This window comes from Scleropages formosus, chromosome 8 (assembly GCF_900964775.1).
Source record: "Scleropages formosus chromosome 8, fSclFor1.1, whole genome shotgun sequence".
Classification (NCBI taxonomy): Eukaryota; Metazoa; Chordata; class Actinopteri; order Osteoglossiformes; family Osteoglossidae; genus Scleropages; species Scleropages formosus.
In genome coordinates this window covers 10,023,015-10,035,231 of record NC_041813.1, presented here as the reverse complement: position 1 = coordinate 10,035,231, position 12,217 = coordinate 10,023,015, and the positions used below count along the sequence as shown (strand labels likewise).

General features: G+C 43.9%; 1 protein-coding gene across 2 annotated transcripts in view; it reads left to right on the top strand.

Moving 5' to 3' along the window:
* The window catches only part of LOC108942647 (zinc finger matrin-type protein 4-like), a 37,989-nt gene extending 31,771 nt beyond the window's left edge, over window positions 1–6,218 (top strand). For both annotated transcript variants that reach the window (XM_029254357.1, XM_018766107.1), the window contains exons 5-6: window positions 4,531–4,755; window positions 6,118–6,218. In XM_029254357.1, the coding sequence (XP_029110190.1) occupies window positions 4,531–4,755; window positions 6,118–6,218 (326 nt within the window). The remainder of the gene's footprint in view (window positions 1–4,530; window positions 4,756–6,117) is intronic.
* Window positions 6,219–12,217: the final 5,999 nt, after the last annotated feature.

Genomic DNA, 12,217 nt, shown 5'->3' with positions numbered 1-12,217 from the left:
TTCTGGAACCACTCTTCTCGACCAAGGGTGGAGTCTCCACTATTCTGGCGTTGCCCAGGGTGAGAGGCGGCGGGCGGGTGTGGGCTTATTAATAGCCCCCCAGTTTAGCTGCTATGTGTTGGAGTCTACCCCGGTGAATGAGAGGGTCATCTCCCTGCGCCTTCGGGTCAGGGAACGGTCTCTCACTGTCGTTTGTGCTTATGCGCCTAGCGGCAGTGTAGAATACTCGGCCTTCTTGGAGTCCCTGGAGGGCGTGCTGGAAAGCGCTCCCACTGGGGACTCTGTCGTTCTACTGGGGAACTTTAACGTCCACGTGGATAGCGACAGTGACACCTGGAGGGGCGTGATTGGGAGGAACGGCCTCCCTGATCTGAACCCGAGCGATGAGTTGTTATTGGATTTCTGTGCTAGTCACAGTTTGTCCATAACGAACACCATGTTCATGCATAAGGGTGTCCATCAGTGCACTTGGCACCAGGACACCCTAGGTCGGAGGTCGATGATCGACTTTGTAGTCGTTTCTTCTGATCTTCGGCCATATGTTTTGGACACTCGGGTGAAGAGAGGGCTGAGCTGTCAACTGATCACCACCTGGTGGTGAGTTGGATTCGATGGCGGGGGAAAAAGCTGGACAGACCTGGCAGGCCCAAACGCATAGTGAGGGTCTGTTGGGAACGTTTGGCGGAGGCCGCTGTCAGAGAGGTCTTCAACTCCCACCTCCGACAGAGCTTCAACCAGGTCCCGAGGGAGGTGGGGGACATTGAGTCTGAATGGACTATGTTCCACGCCTCCATTGTCGGGGCGGCGGTTTGGAGCTGCGGCCATAAGGTCTCCGGTGCCTGTCGCGGCGGCAATCCCCGAACACGGTGGTGGACACTGGAGGTAAGGGATGCCGTCAAGCTGAAGAAGGAGTTCTATCGGGCCTGGCTGGCTCATGGGACTCCTGAAGCAGCTGACAGGTACCGGCGGGCCAAACGGAGCGCGGCTCTGGCAGTTGCCGCGGCAAAAACTCGGGCTTGGGAGGAGTTCGGTGAGGCCATGGAGGAAGACTTTCGGTCAGCCTCAAAGAGATTCTGGCAAACCGTCCGGTGACTCAGAGGGGGGATGCGGTGTTCCACAAACACTGTTTACAGTGGAAGTGGTGCGCTGCTGACCTCAGCTGAGGATGTCCTCGGGCGGTGGAAGGAGTACTTTGAGGATCTCCTCAATCTCTCCGACACGCCTTCCGTAGAGGAAGCTGAGGCTGGGGACTTGGAGGGGGACTTGTCCATTACCCTGGCTGAAGTTGCTGAGGTAGTCAAAAAACTCCTCGGTGGCAAGGCTCTGGGGGTGGATGAGATCCGCCCCAAGTTTCTCAAGTCTCTGGATGTTGTGGGGCTGTCTTGGCTGACACGCCTCTGCAGCATCGCGTGGAGTTCGGGAACGGTGCCTCTGGACTGGCAGACCGGGGTGGTGGTCCCTCTTTTTAAGAAGGGGGACCGGAGATTGTGTTCCAACTATAGGTGGATCACACTCCTTAGCCTCCCTGGGAAAGTCTATGCCAGGGTACTGGAAAGGAGAATCCGACCGATAGTCGAACCTCGGATTCAGGAGGAGCAATGCGGTTTTCGCCCTGGCCATGGAACACTGGACCAGCTCTATACCCTCACTAGGGTGCTGGAGGGTTCGTGGGAGTTTGCTCAACCAGTCCATATGTGTTTCGTGGACCTGGAGAAGGCATTCGACCGTGTCCCTCGTGGCATCCTGTGGGAGGTACTTCGGGATTATGGGGTTCGGGGTTCGCTGTTACAGGCTGTTCGTTCCCTGTATGACCGGAGCAGGAGCTTGGTTCGCATTGCCGGCAGTAAGTCAGACCTGTTCCCAGTGGATGTTGGACTCCGCCAGGGCTGCCCTTTGTCACCGATTCTGTTCATTATCTTCATGGACAGAATTTCTAGGCGCAGCCAGGGAACGGAGGGTGTCTGTTTTGGTGGCCGTGAGATCTCATCTCTGCTTTTTGCGGACGATGTGGTCCTGTTGGCTTCATCAAGTCAAGACTTGCAGCGTGCACTGGGGAGGTTTGCAGCCGAGTGCGAAGCGGCGGGGATGAGAATCAGCACCTCCAAATCCGAGGCCATGGTTCTCAGTCGGAAAAAGGTGGATTGCCCCGTCCGGGTTAGGGGGGAGTTGCTCCCTCAAGTGGAGGAGTTTAAGTATCTCGGGGTCTTGTTCACGAGTGAGGGAAAAATGGAGCGGCAGGTTGACAGACGGATCGGTGCGGCGTCCGCAGTAATGCGGTCATTGCACCGGTCTGTTGTGGTGAAGAGGAAGCTGAGTCGTAAGGCGAAGCTCTCAATTTACCGGTCGATCTACGTTCCTACCCTCACCTATGGTCATGAACTCTGGATCATGACTGAAAGAATGAGATCGCGGATGCAGAAATGAGTTTCCTCCGCAGAGTGGCTGGGCGCACCCTTAGGGATAGCGTGAGGAGCTCAGTCACCCGGGAGGAGCTCGGAGTAGAGCCGCTGCTCCTCCGCATCGAGAGGAGCCAGTTGAGGTGGCTCGGGCATCTGTTCCGGATGCCTCCTGGACGCCTCCCTGGTGAGGTGTTCTGGGCATGTCCCACTGGGAGGAGGCCTCGGGGCAGACCCAGGACACGTTGGAGAGACTATGTCTCCTGGCTGGCCTGGGAACGCCTTGGGGTTTCCCCAGAGGAACTGGAGGAGGTGTGCGGGGAGAGGGAAGTCTGGAGGACTCTGCTCGGACTGCTGCCCCCGCGACCCGGCCCCGGATAGCGGAAGAAGATGGATGGATGGAACTGATTCTTGAGTACAAATAATTTTGTTATAACTTTTTCGTAATCTCTGTAAGTTACTAGTGAAACAAAAAAGTGCATATCTTAAATTTGACTGACGCTGCATATGAGGTTGACTGCATGTTTGTAGTTCTTTAGCCTGCGTCTTTGTCAGGATGGTGCAAAGCAAATTTACCGAAGTAAAATCACTGTATAACAACCAAAAATGCTTCTGTACCAAATTTTAAGTCCATTGTCTGGAAAAAAATAATGTATTCCCAGAAGTCATTTTTCATTCTATGGGACCCCATTATGTTAGAGATGACTATGTTGTAAAATATGTTGGTGTTGTCATTATCATGTCTGAAATGAAACCTTTTTTATTTTAATGACTTCAGGTATCATATTTGACTGAACGCTGACCATAGCTGTAAACCATGAATAGGTACTGAAACTGGGTACTGTGACTGGGAAAAGGTAATAACCAAAAGAAAGCTTCTGTGAATGGACAGAAGTGAAATAACAAGAGCCAGACAGGTTTTTTAACCATACTGGTGTCCATAAGCATGCTTGACTGGGCACTTGAGACTGACAGGTAGTGTAATTGAAGGGAACTGGGTGTAAGCATTACCTTAATAAGGGCGAGAGAAAAAGGAGGATGTTTACATTAACCAGTTGTGTTACTGTAAAAGATCTTGGAAAAAAATCTCTATTCTCCACTGAGGGAATAGAGCATCAGACTATATTAAACTGTTATTAATTGGACCAGCTCATGTAAACGAAAAAAAAATTAATGAATGATTTGACCTAAAGTTCATTGGTGTTTTTTGGTGCAGGCTTACATGCTGGATATCATTCTATAAAATAACAATAAAGATGCATGTGAAACAGAGAGAAAAGTAGACTGGCTATATGTGATGTAACATGGACGTTCAGTATGTCCTGGGTTGGTCATCATGCTGAAGGAGAATCCACACCATAATGTTGGAGTACTAATTCTGCTTGAAGAGGAACACTTTTGGTGATACACTAATACTGTTGATGAATCATGTAGGCGTTACTGGGCACCTTAAGAAGAAATTGGTAATGTGGAATGCTATACAATATGAAAAAGTAATGAAATGTGCTTTTATGAAAAAGGGGAGTGTGGTAGGCATAGGCATGGCTGTAGCCCCCACATTGCCTATATCCATCCAACCAAATTGTGAGTGACTGCAAGCCCAAGTGGCTATAAAAATAGCCTTGTAAACCCCAATTCATTTTTTGAGGCCAGTCTCCCAGGCAGCAAAACTACAACACAGTAGAGTTTAGGTCACATAACACTTTTATCAGACTCTTTTTTTTTTTCTCCTGAGTAACATTAACTTACTCCTGACCCAAGATGAAATGCCATAGATCTGGACTACAGAAATTGCTTGGGAAATGTGCATTCAGGCAAAGCAGTTTAGCCAATGTGTGTGATTGACAGTGAGAATGTGTTCCACTGACGTGTGGATGAGTGACCCTTTGTAAGTAGTGTATGTAGCAGGCTAAGTAACCTTAGTGAATAAGGTGTGTGGGCTGATAACACTACATAGGGTTCATTGGAAATCGCTTTGGAGAAAAGCGTCTGCTAAATAAATAAATGTAAAGTGCAAATATATTCACTATCACTACTCTTAATTGTATGGTTTGCCATTAGCCTGGAGGTAGTGACTTTGAATGGAATTTAAGTTTTTGTATATATCTTTGAGTGTTATACCGTTCTGATGCAGAGCCCAGTCCCTGCACGCTGAAACCCACTGACCTACCAGCAGCCCCGTCATGGCCTCTGACCAATAATAGTGAAGCAGGAAAGTACTGCTGCCTTTGTGGTGCCTGGTTCAACAACCCCCTGATGGCGCAGCAGCACTATGAGGGCAAGAAGCACAGGAGGAATGCTGCACGAGCCAGGCTGACGGAACAGTTGGCTGGGAGTCTCGGTGCCGTTGAAACCACAGGTGAGCAAGGGGTCATAGAATGTCGTATGTCATACATCATATTGTCTAGTCTCTGCCAGTTTCATGTTGCTTAGAGGGATACAATTAACTGTGGACAGGCAACCATCGCATATTTTTAAGATCTGTCATAAGTCATAAAATCTTGGGTGGTGTTTGAGGAGGTTAGCAATGCTTCTATATTCAGGGTTGATCAGGCTCATGTCAGTCTGGAAAGCAGGCTACTAAACAGATTGTCATCTAGCCCTTTAATCTATGACACAGCTGTTATTTATGCCTAATTTTAGATCTAGGAAACAGGGAGCTGTGCAATATTAATTAAATGCTCTTTTCAGCTGAAGTGAGAGTGAAGTAATGACAGATAAGAGCTTATGTTCCAGTTTTGGAACCGGTCCTTTTTCTTTATATCCAACTGCAGTACAGCTGGCATCTTAGTGTCTTCAAATATTTGAACAGAATAACAGAATGATATAAATAGACCTCAGAGGTATAAAACATTCACATTTTGTCTGGTAATGCCATAACTTTCACTTTTTTTGTTGGGGGATATGTTTGTGACAACTGGGCTTGACCTTTTTAAATATCTGCTATTTATACAAACTTGACACCATAGCATTATAAATAAGAGCATAATTACTTTCTGTGTAGTTATTGTGCCCAAATCTTAGTCCCTCAGAGCTAAATCAGTTGTTTGAACATGTTTACAGCATAAATTTCTAAGTCAAACCATATCTCTTCATTTAAGAAGAATGTAATGTTATCAGTAATGGGTGGATGAGTATCTCGCCTCATCTTTCTTTTGGCTTATTCCTGAATGTGAAGACAAATTATCCTGTACTGAGCAACGGGGGCACTTGTCCTCTCTCCCTGCAGGATAGAGGACAAAAGCCACATGTATTTATATAGTCCTAGTTCAGACCCTGAACTATTTTTTATTATGAATAAAAATTCACATTCTAATTTATTATTGTCTTTTCAGGTGGATAAAGATTTCTTATCATAAAATGTGTAATACTTTGTGCTTTTGCCCAAATTTCTAAGATAAGGATGATTAAATGTAACATTTTGTTTATAAAGAAACTGAAAAATGTAGTAAAGGTGCAGAATTTTCTGTTTTCTTTTTGTTCAAAGACTGAAATTATGCCATACTAAGACATCAGATTATCAGCAATGCAATAATTTGTTGTTATGTTTACTTGGGCCCTTTTCTTCAAAGGTCAGATACATTAAGAATTCATCAAAAGCATTTCCTTTTATGTAGACAGCTGTTTACTTTGCTATTAAGTGGAAACTGTACACTTAGTGACATCTATTGCTGTTTTTTCTATTCAAATTTAGTTTGCTCTGCTATGTGTATGTTTTCAGGTTTGCGTAGCAGCTATTCCTGCAGCACATGCAACGTGGTTCTTAACTCCATTGAGCAGTATCATGCACACCTCCAGGGCTCCAAACACCAGAACAAGTGAGTGAATCTACTAATACTTATAGTACATTTTCCCAAGCATAAGTGAAAAAGTCTCACATGAAGATAATTACTTTGTTCTACCTTAATGAGTACTCGGGTAAAGCTTGTCCAACAGTTTATGCTTTTTTGACAAGTTATTATTTTATTGCAGATGTTTTGTACATACATTGGAACAGTTAGGTAAGGTTGATGTAAATACTGTAGTTACATTATTTATTATTGTTGTTGTTATTATCATTACATCATTAAATTGTATTCTTCTTCTTATTATTATTATTATTATTATTATTATTATTATTATTATTATTATTATTATTATTGTTACATTAAAGAAGTTTTAGTGTATCCGGAAGTTTTTCTTCAATGTTTTTATGTGAAGAAAGGTACACTACATACTATATACTACGACAAACATTCTACTAACTGACGTTAGACACGAACCTTACGTAACTGTTCCATCTTACTTAAAAATCCAACTTAAAGACAGATTTAGGAATGGAACTTGTTCATAATCCAAGGACCGCCCATATGAACATATTAGTTTTTCGTGAGGACCCAGTAGTAGTGCCCTGTTGTCCAACAGTCTGTCCACTGTTACTCCCATGAGCAGTGCTATAGACGTAGTAATGTCTCCCTCTGAGCCTTCAGTGGTGCCCAGTAGGAGATTTGGGGGGAATAGGGAGATGGCAGTCAGAACCTTTAAACCAGCACTTTCATCTCAGACATAGTGTGAGCTGATTACTTAATCATCATATATGCCCCAGTTGTGTTCTGCTATGAAGAACCTGGAACATATAAAAAAGATTTCACTTGATAACAATACTCTTGCTGCAATACAAAACACCACTACAAATAATTGTAGCCAAGCCACATCTGGATGTACAGATGAAAATTTATCTAAGCCCCCTTTTGGAGGGTCAGTGCAACCCATTTCTGCCTAAGGTCTTCTGCCATAAAAATACAAAGCTGATGAGACTGAAAAAAACTAATGTTCTGAATCATTTCTGAAACAATTTCAAACGAATACCAGGAACCAACTGCTCATACAAACAAACAACCTTATGACACTGAAGGAGTGCAACATATATACAGTAGGTTCAACCACAAAGAATAATAATGCTTTTTGCTGTTAGTTATTTGCTTGATGGGGGTGTGGTGGCTCAGTGGGTTGGACTGCAGTCCTGCTCTCCAGTGGGTCTGGGGTTCAAGACCCGCTTGGGGTGCCTTGCGACAGACTGGTGTCCCGTCCTGGGTGTGTCCCCTCTCCCTCCAGCCTTACGCCCTGTGTTACCGGGTAGGCTCTGGTTCCCTGCAACCCTGTATGGGACAAGTGGTTCTGAAAATGTGTGTGTATTTGCTTGATTTTTCATGGTTTCCATGTACTTGCAAAGGCTCTGACCATGATAAACCCCACATCCAAGTCAAAATGGCTAAGTACCAATGCTGGAGGAACTGGACAATTCCACAGACAGCTTTTTTAACAACTGTGGACATAGGTGAATAGGATTTAACAGGAGTTAAAGGTCCACTACAAATAAATGCTAGACAAGGATGGGTCTGTTTGTTGCATTGTTTAAAATTTCTCCTCGCAGAGTTGCTCTGAGACGTGTTGTCCTGGCAGGAGGAATCTCACACTTGGTCACATGTATGACTGAAATGGAGACTCCTTGAGCTTTTGACGATAGCAAATACCAGTCATCACCAATGTGAATGTAGCAGTCATCTGTCAACCAACCCTTAGAACAGGGCACACCTTCCTTTGATGAAATAATGCATAGTAAGTGATAGTTAAGGCAGAGTAAATATAAAAATGTTTTTTTTCAGCGACATCAACATGTAGTCACTCCTTGTGGTTAAGAATTTCTTACCAATATATTTCCTGTCACTGGCTTATCTGTACTATAAAGCTGAAATGCAGATGAGATCCACATTTGGTGCAACCTTTGGGAACTACGGCTAGTGTGCAGGAAACAACTGATTTAAAAACATTTTATGTTTAGGCATTTAATAAAACACTCTTAAAAGACTCATCACCAATTTCACTAAACTGAAAGAGTGATTAAATTGTACTGCTGATGACATTTAAACTTTGTGAATGAAATACAAATTGAGGCGTTTTTAACAAGATCTATTTAAGAAGCATTAAGTAAGATGACTTTAACTTTTATTTGTCTTTGATGGATGGCTCACCTTACTGTAATCCATTTTGCAGGAGCAGGGCATAAGTTTATCTTTCAGCCCAGTTTAGCTCAGGAGGGCAGGAGGGCAGGGGGGCAGGGGGGCAGGGGGTGGGTTCAGCTGGTGCCTGCTGTATGGCAGGTCTGGGGTTCAAGCCCTTCTTGGGGTACCTTGTAATGGACTAGCCTCCTGTACTGGGTGTCCCCCCCCACCCTCACTGTTGTGCCCTGTGGACTCTGGCTCACCACAACCCCACTCTGGACAAGTAGTTCTAGACAATGGAGTTCAGTACTGTAAGTGTTTTATTGTGTATGCAGCATCTAAAGGCCAGTCTGAAACAGACATCTTGTTCCCCTGCAGAGACAGCTATGGTTTGAATCTTGCAGAGTCACATAATCACATTTTCTGTGTGCAGTGCGGTGGTGTTGAACACTGCAAATAATTAACAACTTTAGGAGGGTGAGAAAATATTAACAAAGAGAACTAGGAAAAAGCAGAGCTTGTGGAGATGTTGACATGCTGTTTTCTTCCTGGCAGCAAGTCGTTGTGACATGCTCTGTCTCCCAGTGTCCAGCATCAGTCCCAGCACCACGCTCTAATACCCAAGTGGACATGAATGTAGAGAGCCCTGGCATGCCATGGAGCTTCAGAGTGGTGGGATGTGATGGTTCTTGACACAAAAGGGAAACCTGGGGTTGTGCGTCACAGAGCATGGCTCACCATGTTATTAACTGTGCTGACGGAAGTGCAACAACCTGCTTGAACAGGCTAGGTTTGTTTTAGTTTTGTCCTCCGTTCCTCCTGTCTCGGGTCAGGGCCATGTGGTGTGACATGTAAACTCTGAGGATAGACACCTGACTGTGTGTGTGTTAGTATCAGAATGTGTTTCAGTGTCCATGTGAGCAAGCCATGTGAAAGAGGGTACTGCAGTATAAAACAAATGTGATGTTACTGCCAGCCTGCCATTCCTCAGGCATTCATTTAACCCATATTTTAAGGGCTGAAAAGGATAATCTTTACTCCTTAAAGTTCTTTGTTAACAGCGCTGTAGGAATTATGCCCAGATTATTGGAGAAAATGATGCATGTTGCTTGCAAAATAAATAGAAAGTGCAGTGATGATTCTGTTCCTCCAAGGAGACAATGATGTGGGACACCCAAAGAGGCATCTGTTGGGGTGGAGTACTTATGGTTGAGTTGCTCACTTGAGACCCCTCAACTGTCACTAGTAACCAAACATAAAATATGAAAAGTCAGATTGCTGAATACTTTGAAAGAGGAGTCAATCTGTGCTATTTTTATAAGAATAAATGTAGGCAAAATTGACAAGTTTAAAAGTGAAATTTTTCCATCATCCATTATGGTCATTATTAATAACTGCCAGTACTAATACAGGGTCACAATGATCGAGAGCCTATCACAAAAAAAAGGGGTTTAAAGCAGGAAATGCCCTGAATGGGAGGCTAGTCCACTGTGTGGCAATTACCCATACATTTTTGCATTGTATTTTTGGAATATGTGTAAATATCAGAATGGACAGTGACAAGGCATTGACATTACATCTACTCTTAACCCAGACCATGACTGTAGTACCTATACAATCATGTAATATGTGATACAACAGAAACTTTTTTCCCTCTGCTCTACACGCAGAGCCTGTGTAAAACTGTCCATCATCCAGGAGGACGAATTCTGCCAGAAAAAGATGCCAAGAAAATAGGACAAAAGTAGAAATTGCAGTTCTTTCTAAAGAGCAGTCTATTAAAATTTGCATTTCTGTCACATTGATGGACTCTCAGAGCCTGAAATTATTACAGATCGACCTGACTGTGCTTGATAGCCAGCAGCAGGCATATGAATTTTAAGTAGCTGCCCTGATAGTAGAGCCAACCAATTTTCAGCTGTTAAGACTTTCTGGCTTGTATTTAAAATCCTCTTGTTTCTACCAGTTGTCCAGAGCCCAGAGGGGACCACAGTGTGTTGCTGGAACCAATGTGTTGCCAACATGACTTGGCCAGGATTATCCATTCCTACTAAAGTCAGCAAACATGACCACAGGTCCCACAAATATTTTTCCTCAGGATACATCCAGTGCAGTGTCTTACTCCCCAGAAGACACTGTGCTGTGCTGTTATTATACTGAAAATAATTATAATAAGTAATTGTATTTCAAAGATGCAAGGCAAGGGCAAAAAGTTCCAATGCACAATGAATTCATTGCGGGGAAAGGATTAGCTTTACCCCTGTTTTGGGCTCAGGGGAACTAAAATATCCATTGGAAAATCACATTGCACTGTGCCTTTCGTGAGCTTATTCACTGTTTGAATCACAATCAGAGACTTTCATGTGATGAGTTCATCTGTTTGGCATTCAGTCAAACAAACACACTGCTGGCAAGGGTCTGAAATGAGATGTCAGTTTCACCCAGCCTCCTAAACACATACACAAACTCACACACCCACTGCCACAAGGCCATCCTATTACTGGCAGTTGTGTTCTGCAGCACCTTGCTGGAATGAGTTCTTCCCAGTAACACTGTTTATAAGAAAATAAAAGTATGTATGTAAAGGTAACAAAACAACAATTGCTTTTATTGTCAGGGATCATGTATAACACAATGCTCCCAGCTGCTTTAGCCTGTCATCTGAGCTATGGCAAGCAAGACAGATAGCACTGACTTACAGACGTCAGTGGGACATCCCCAACCAATAACACAAAGTTTAAAATAGGTGGGTTTAAATCATCTTAGTTCAGAAGTATGTCTTCAGTGCCAAGCTCAATGTGCAAGGTACCACACACACACACACGCACACACACACACACACACACACACACACAGAAACCGCTTGTTCCAAGTGGGATTGCGGTGAGCCAGAGCCTAACCCGGCAACACAGGGCGCAGGGCTGAAGGGGGAGTGGACACACCCAGGATGGAATGTCAGTCCATCGCAAGGCACCCCAAGTGGGACTCAAACCCCAAACCAACCAGAGAGCAGGCACAGGCCAAGCCCACTGTGCCACCATGCCCTCCTACCAGGTACTACTGGTGTCTCATTTTCTCTAGATATTTCTCCTTTCGTCAATGTGATGTTACATATTTCTACATTTCAGTTTCACACCTTATTTCTTTATTGATGTTCTGACACTGCAGGTGTTAGTACAGTCAGTCACTGCTTTACTTCTGCCAGAAGAATCAGTTAAGTAGCAAGTTGCATTTTCATTAAATAAGGCAGGAGTTAGTAAATAACTGACTCAATTCTGTTTCAGCTTGAAGCAGTACCAGCACTGAAGAGAGAATCCTTCCTTGAGAAGGGACATCTCAAGCAAGACTTTGAAAGATAATGTATGTTTTCATAGCCTTAAGAGGTGGATGTAATGTGTGTCAGACCTCACAAACTCCTTCATATCCATAAGTTTAAAATAATATCTGCAGGAACAGAAAATTACAACTCTGTGGATGCCAAGGAGCAACTGCTCAATAGCTATTCCATCTGACAAGCAACATCAATGGATATAATTTGTTTCTTTACAATAATTAGTGATTGCAAACATAGATACCAGCCTGGAGCTGAATCTTTGTCTTGTTATAGAGTTTTCAACAGGCACTAAAATGGTGGCAAATGAGAATACAATTGTCTCTTGTAACAGAGAAACCCAGACTGTGTAGGTATGATATTGTGGAAGACCAACCTTACAGAGCAGAAAAATGTTGCCTCAGTCTGGAACATTGCACAGTACACTAAGATGAATCTGAGTGCAGTGGAGAACAGTGAAATGATTATGTTCCACTCTATGGGATCACATACAGAATGTTTCTTTTTAC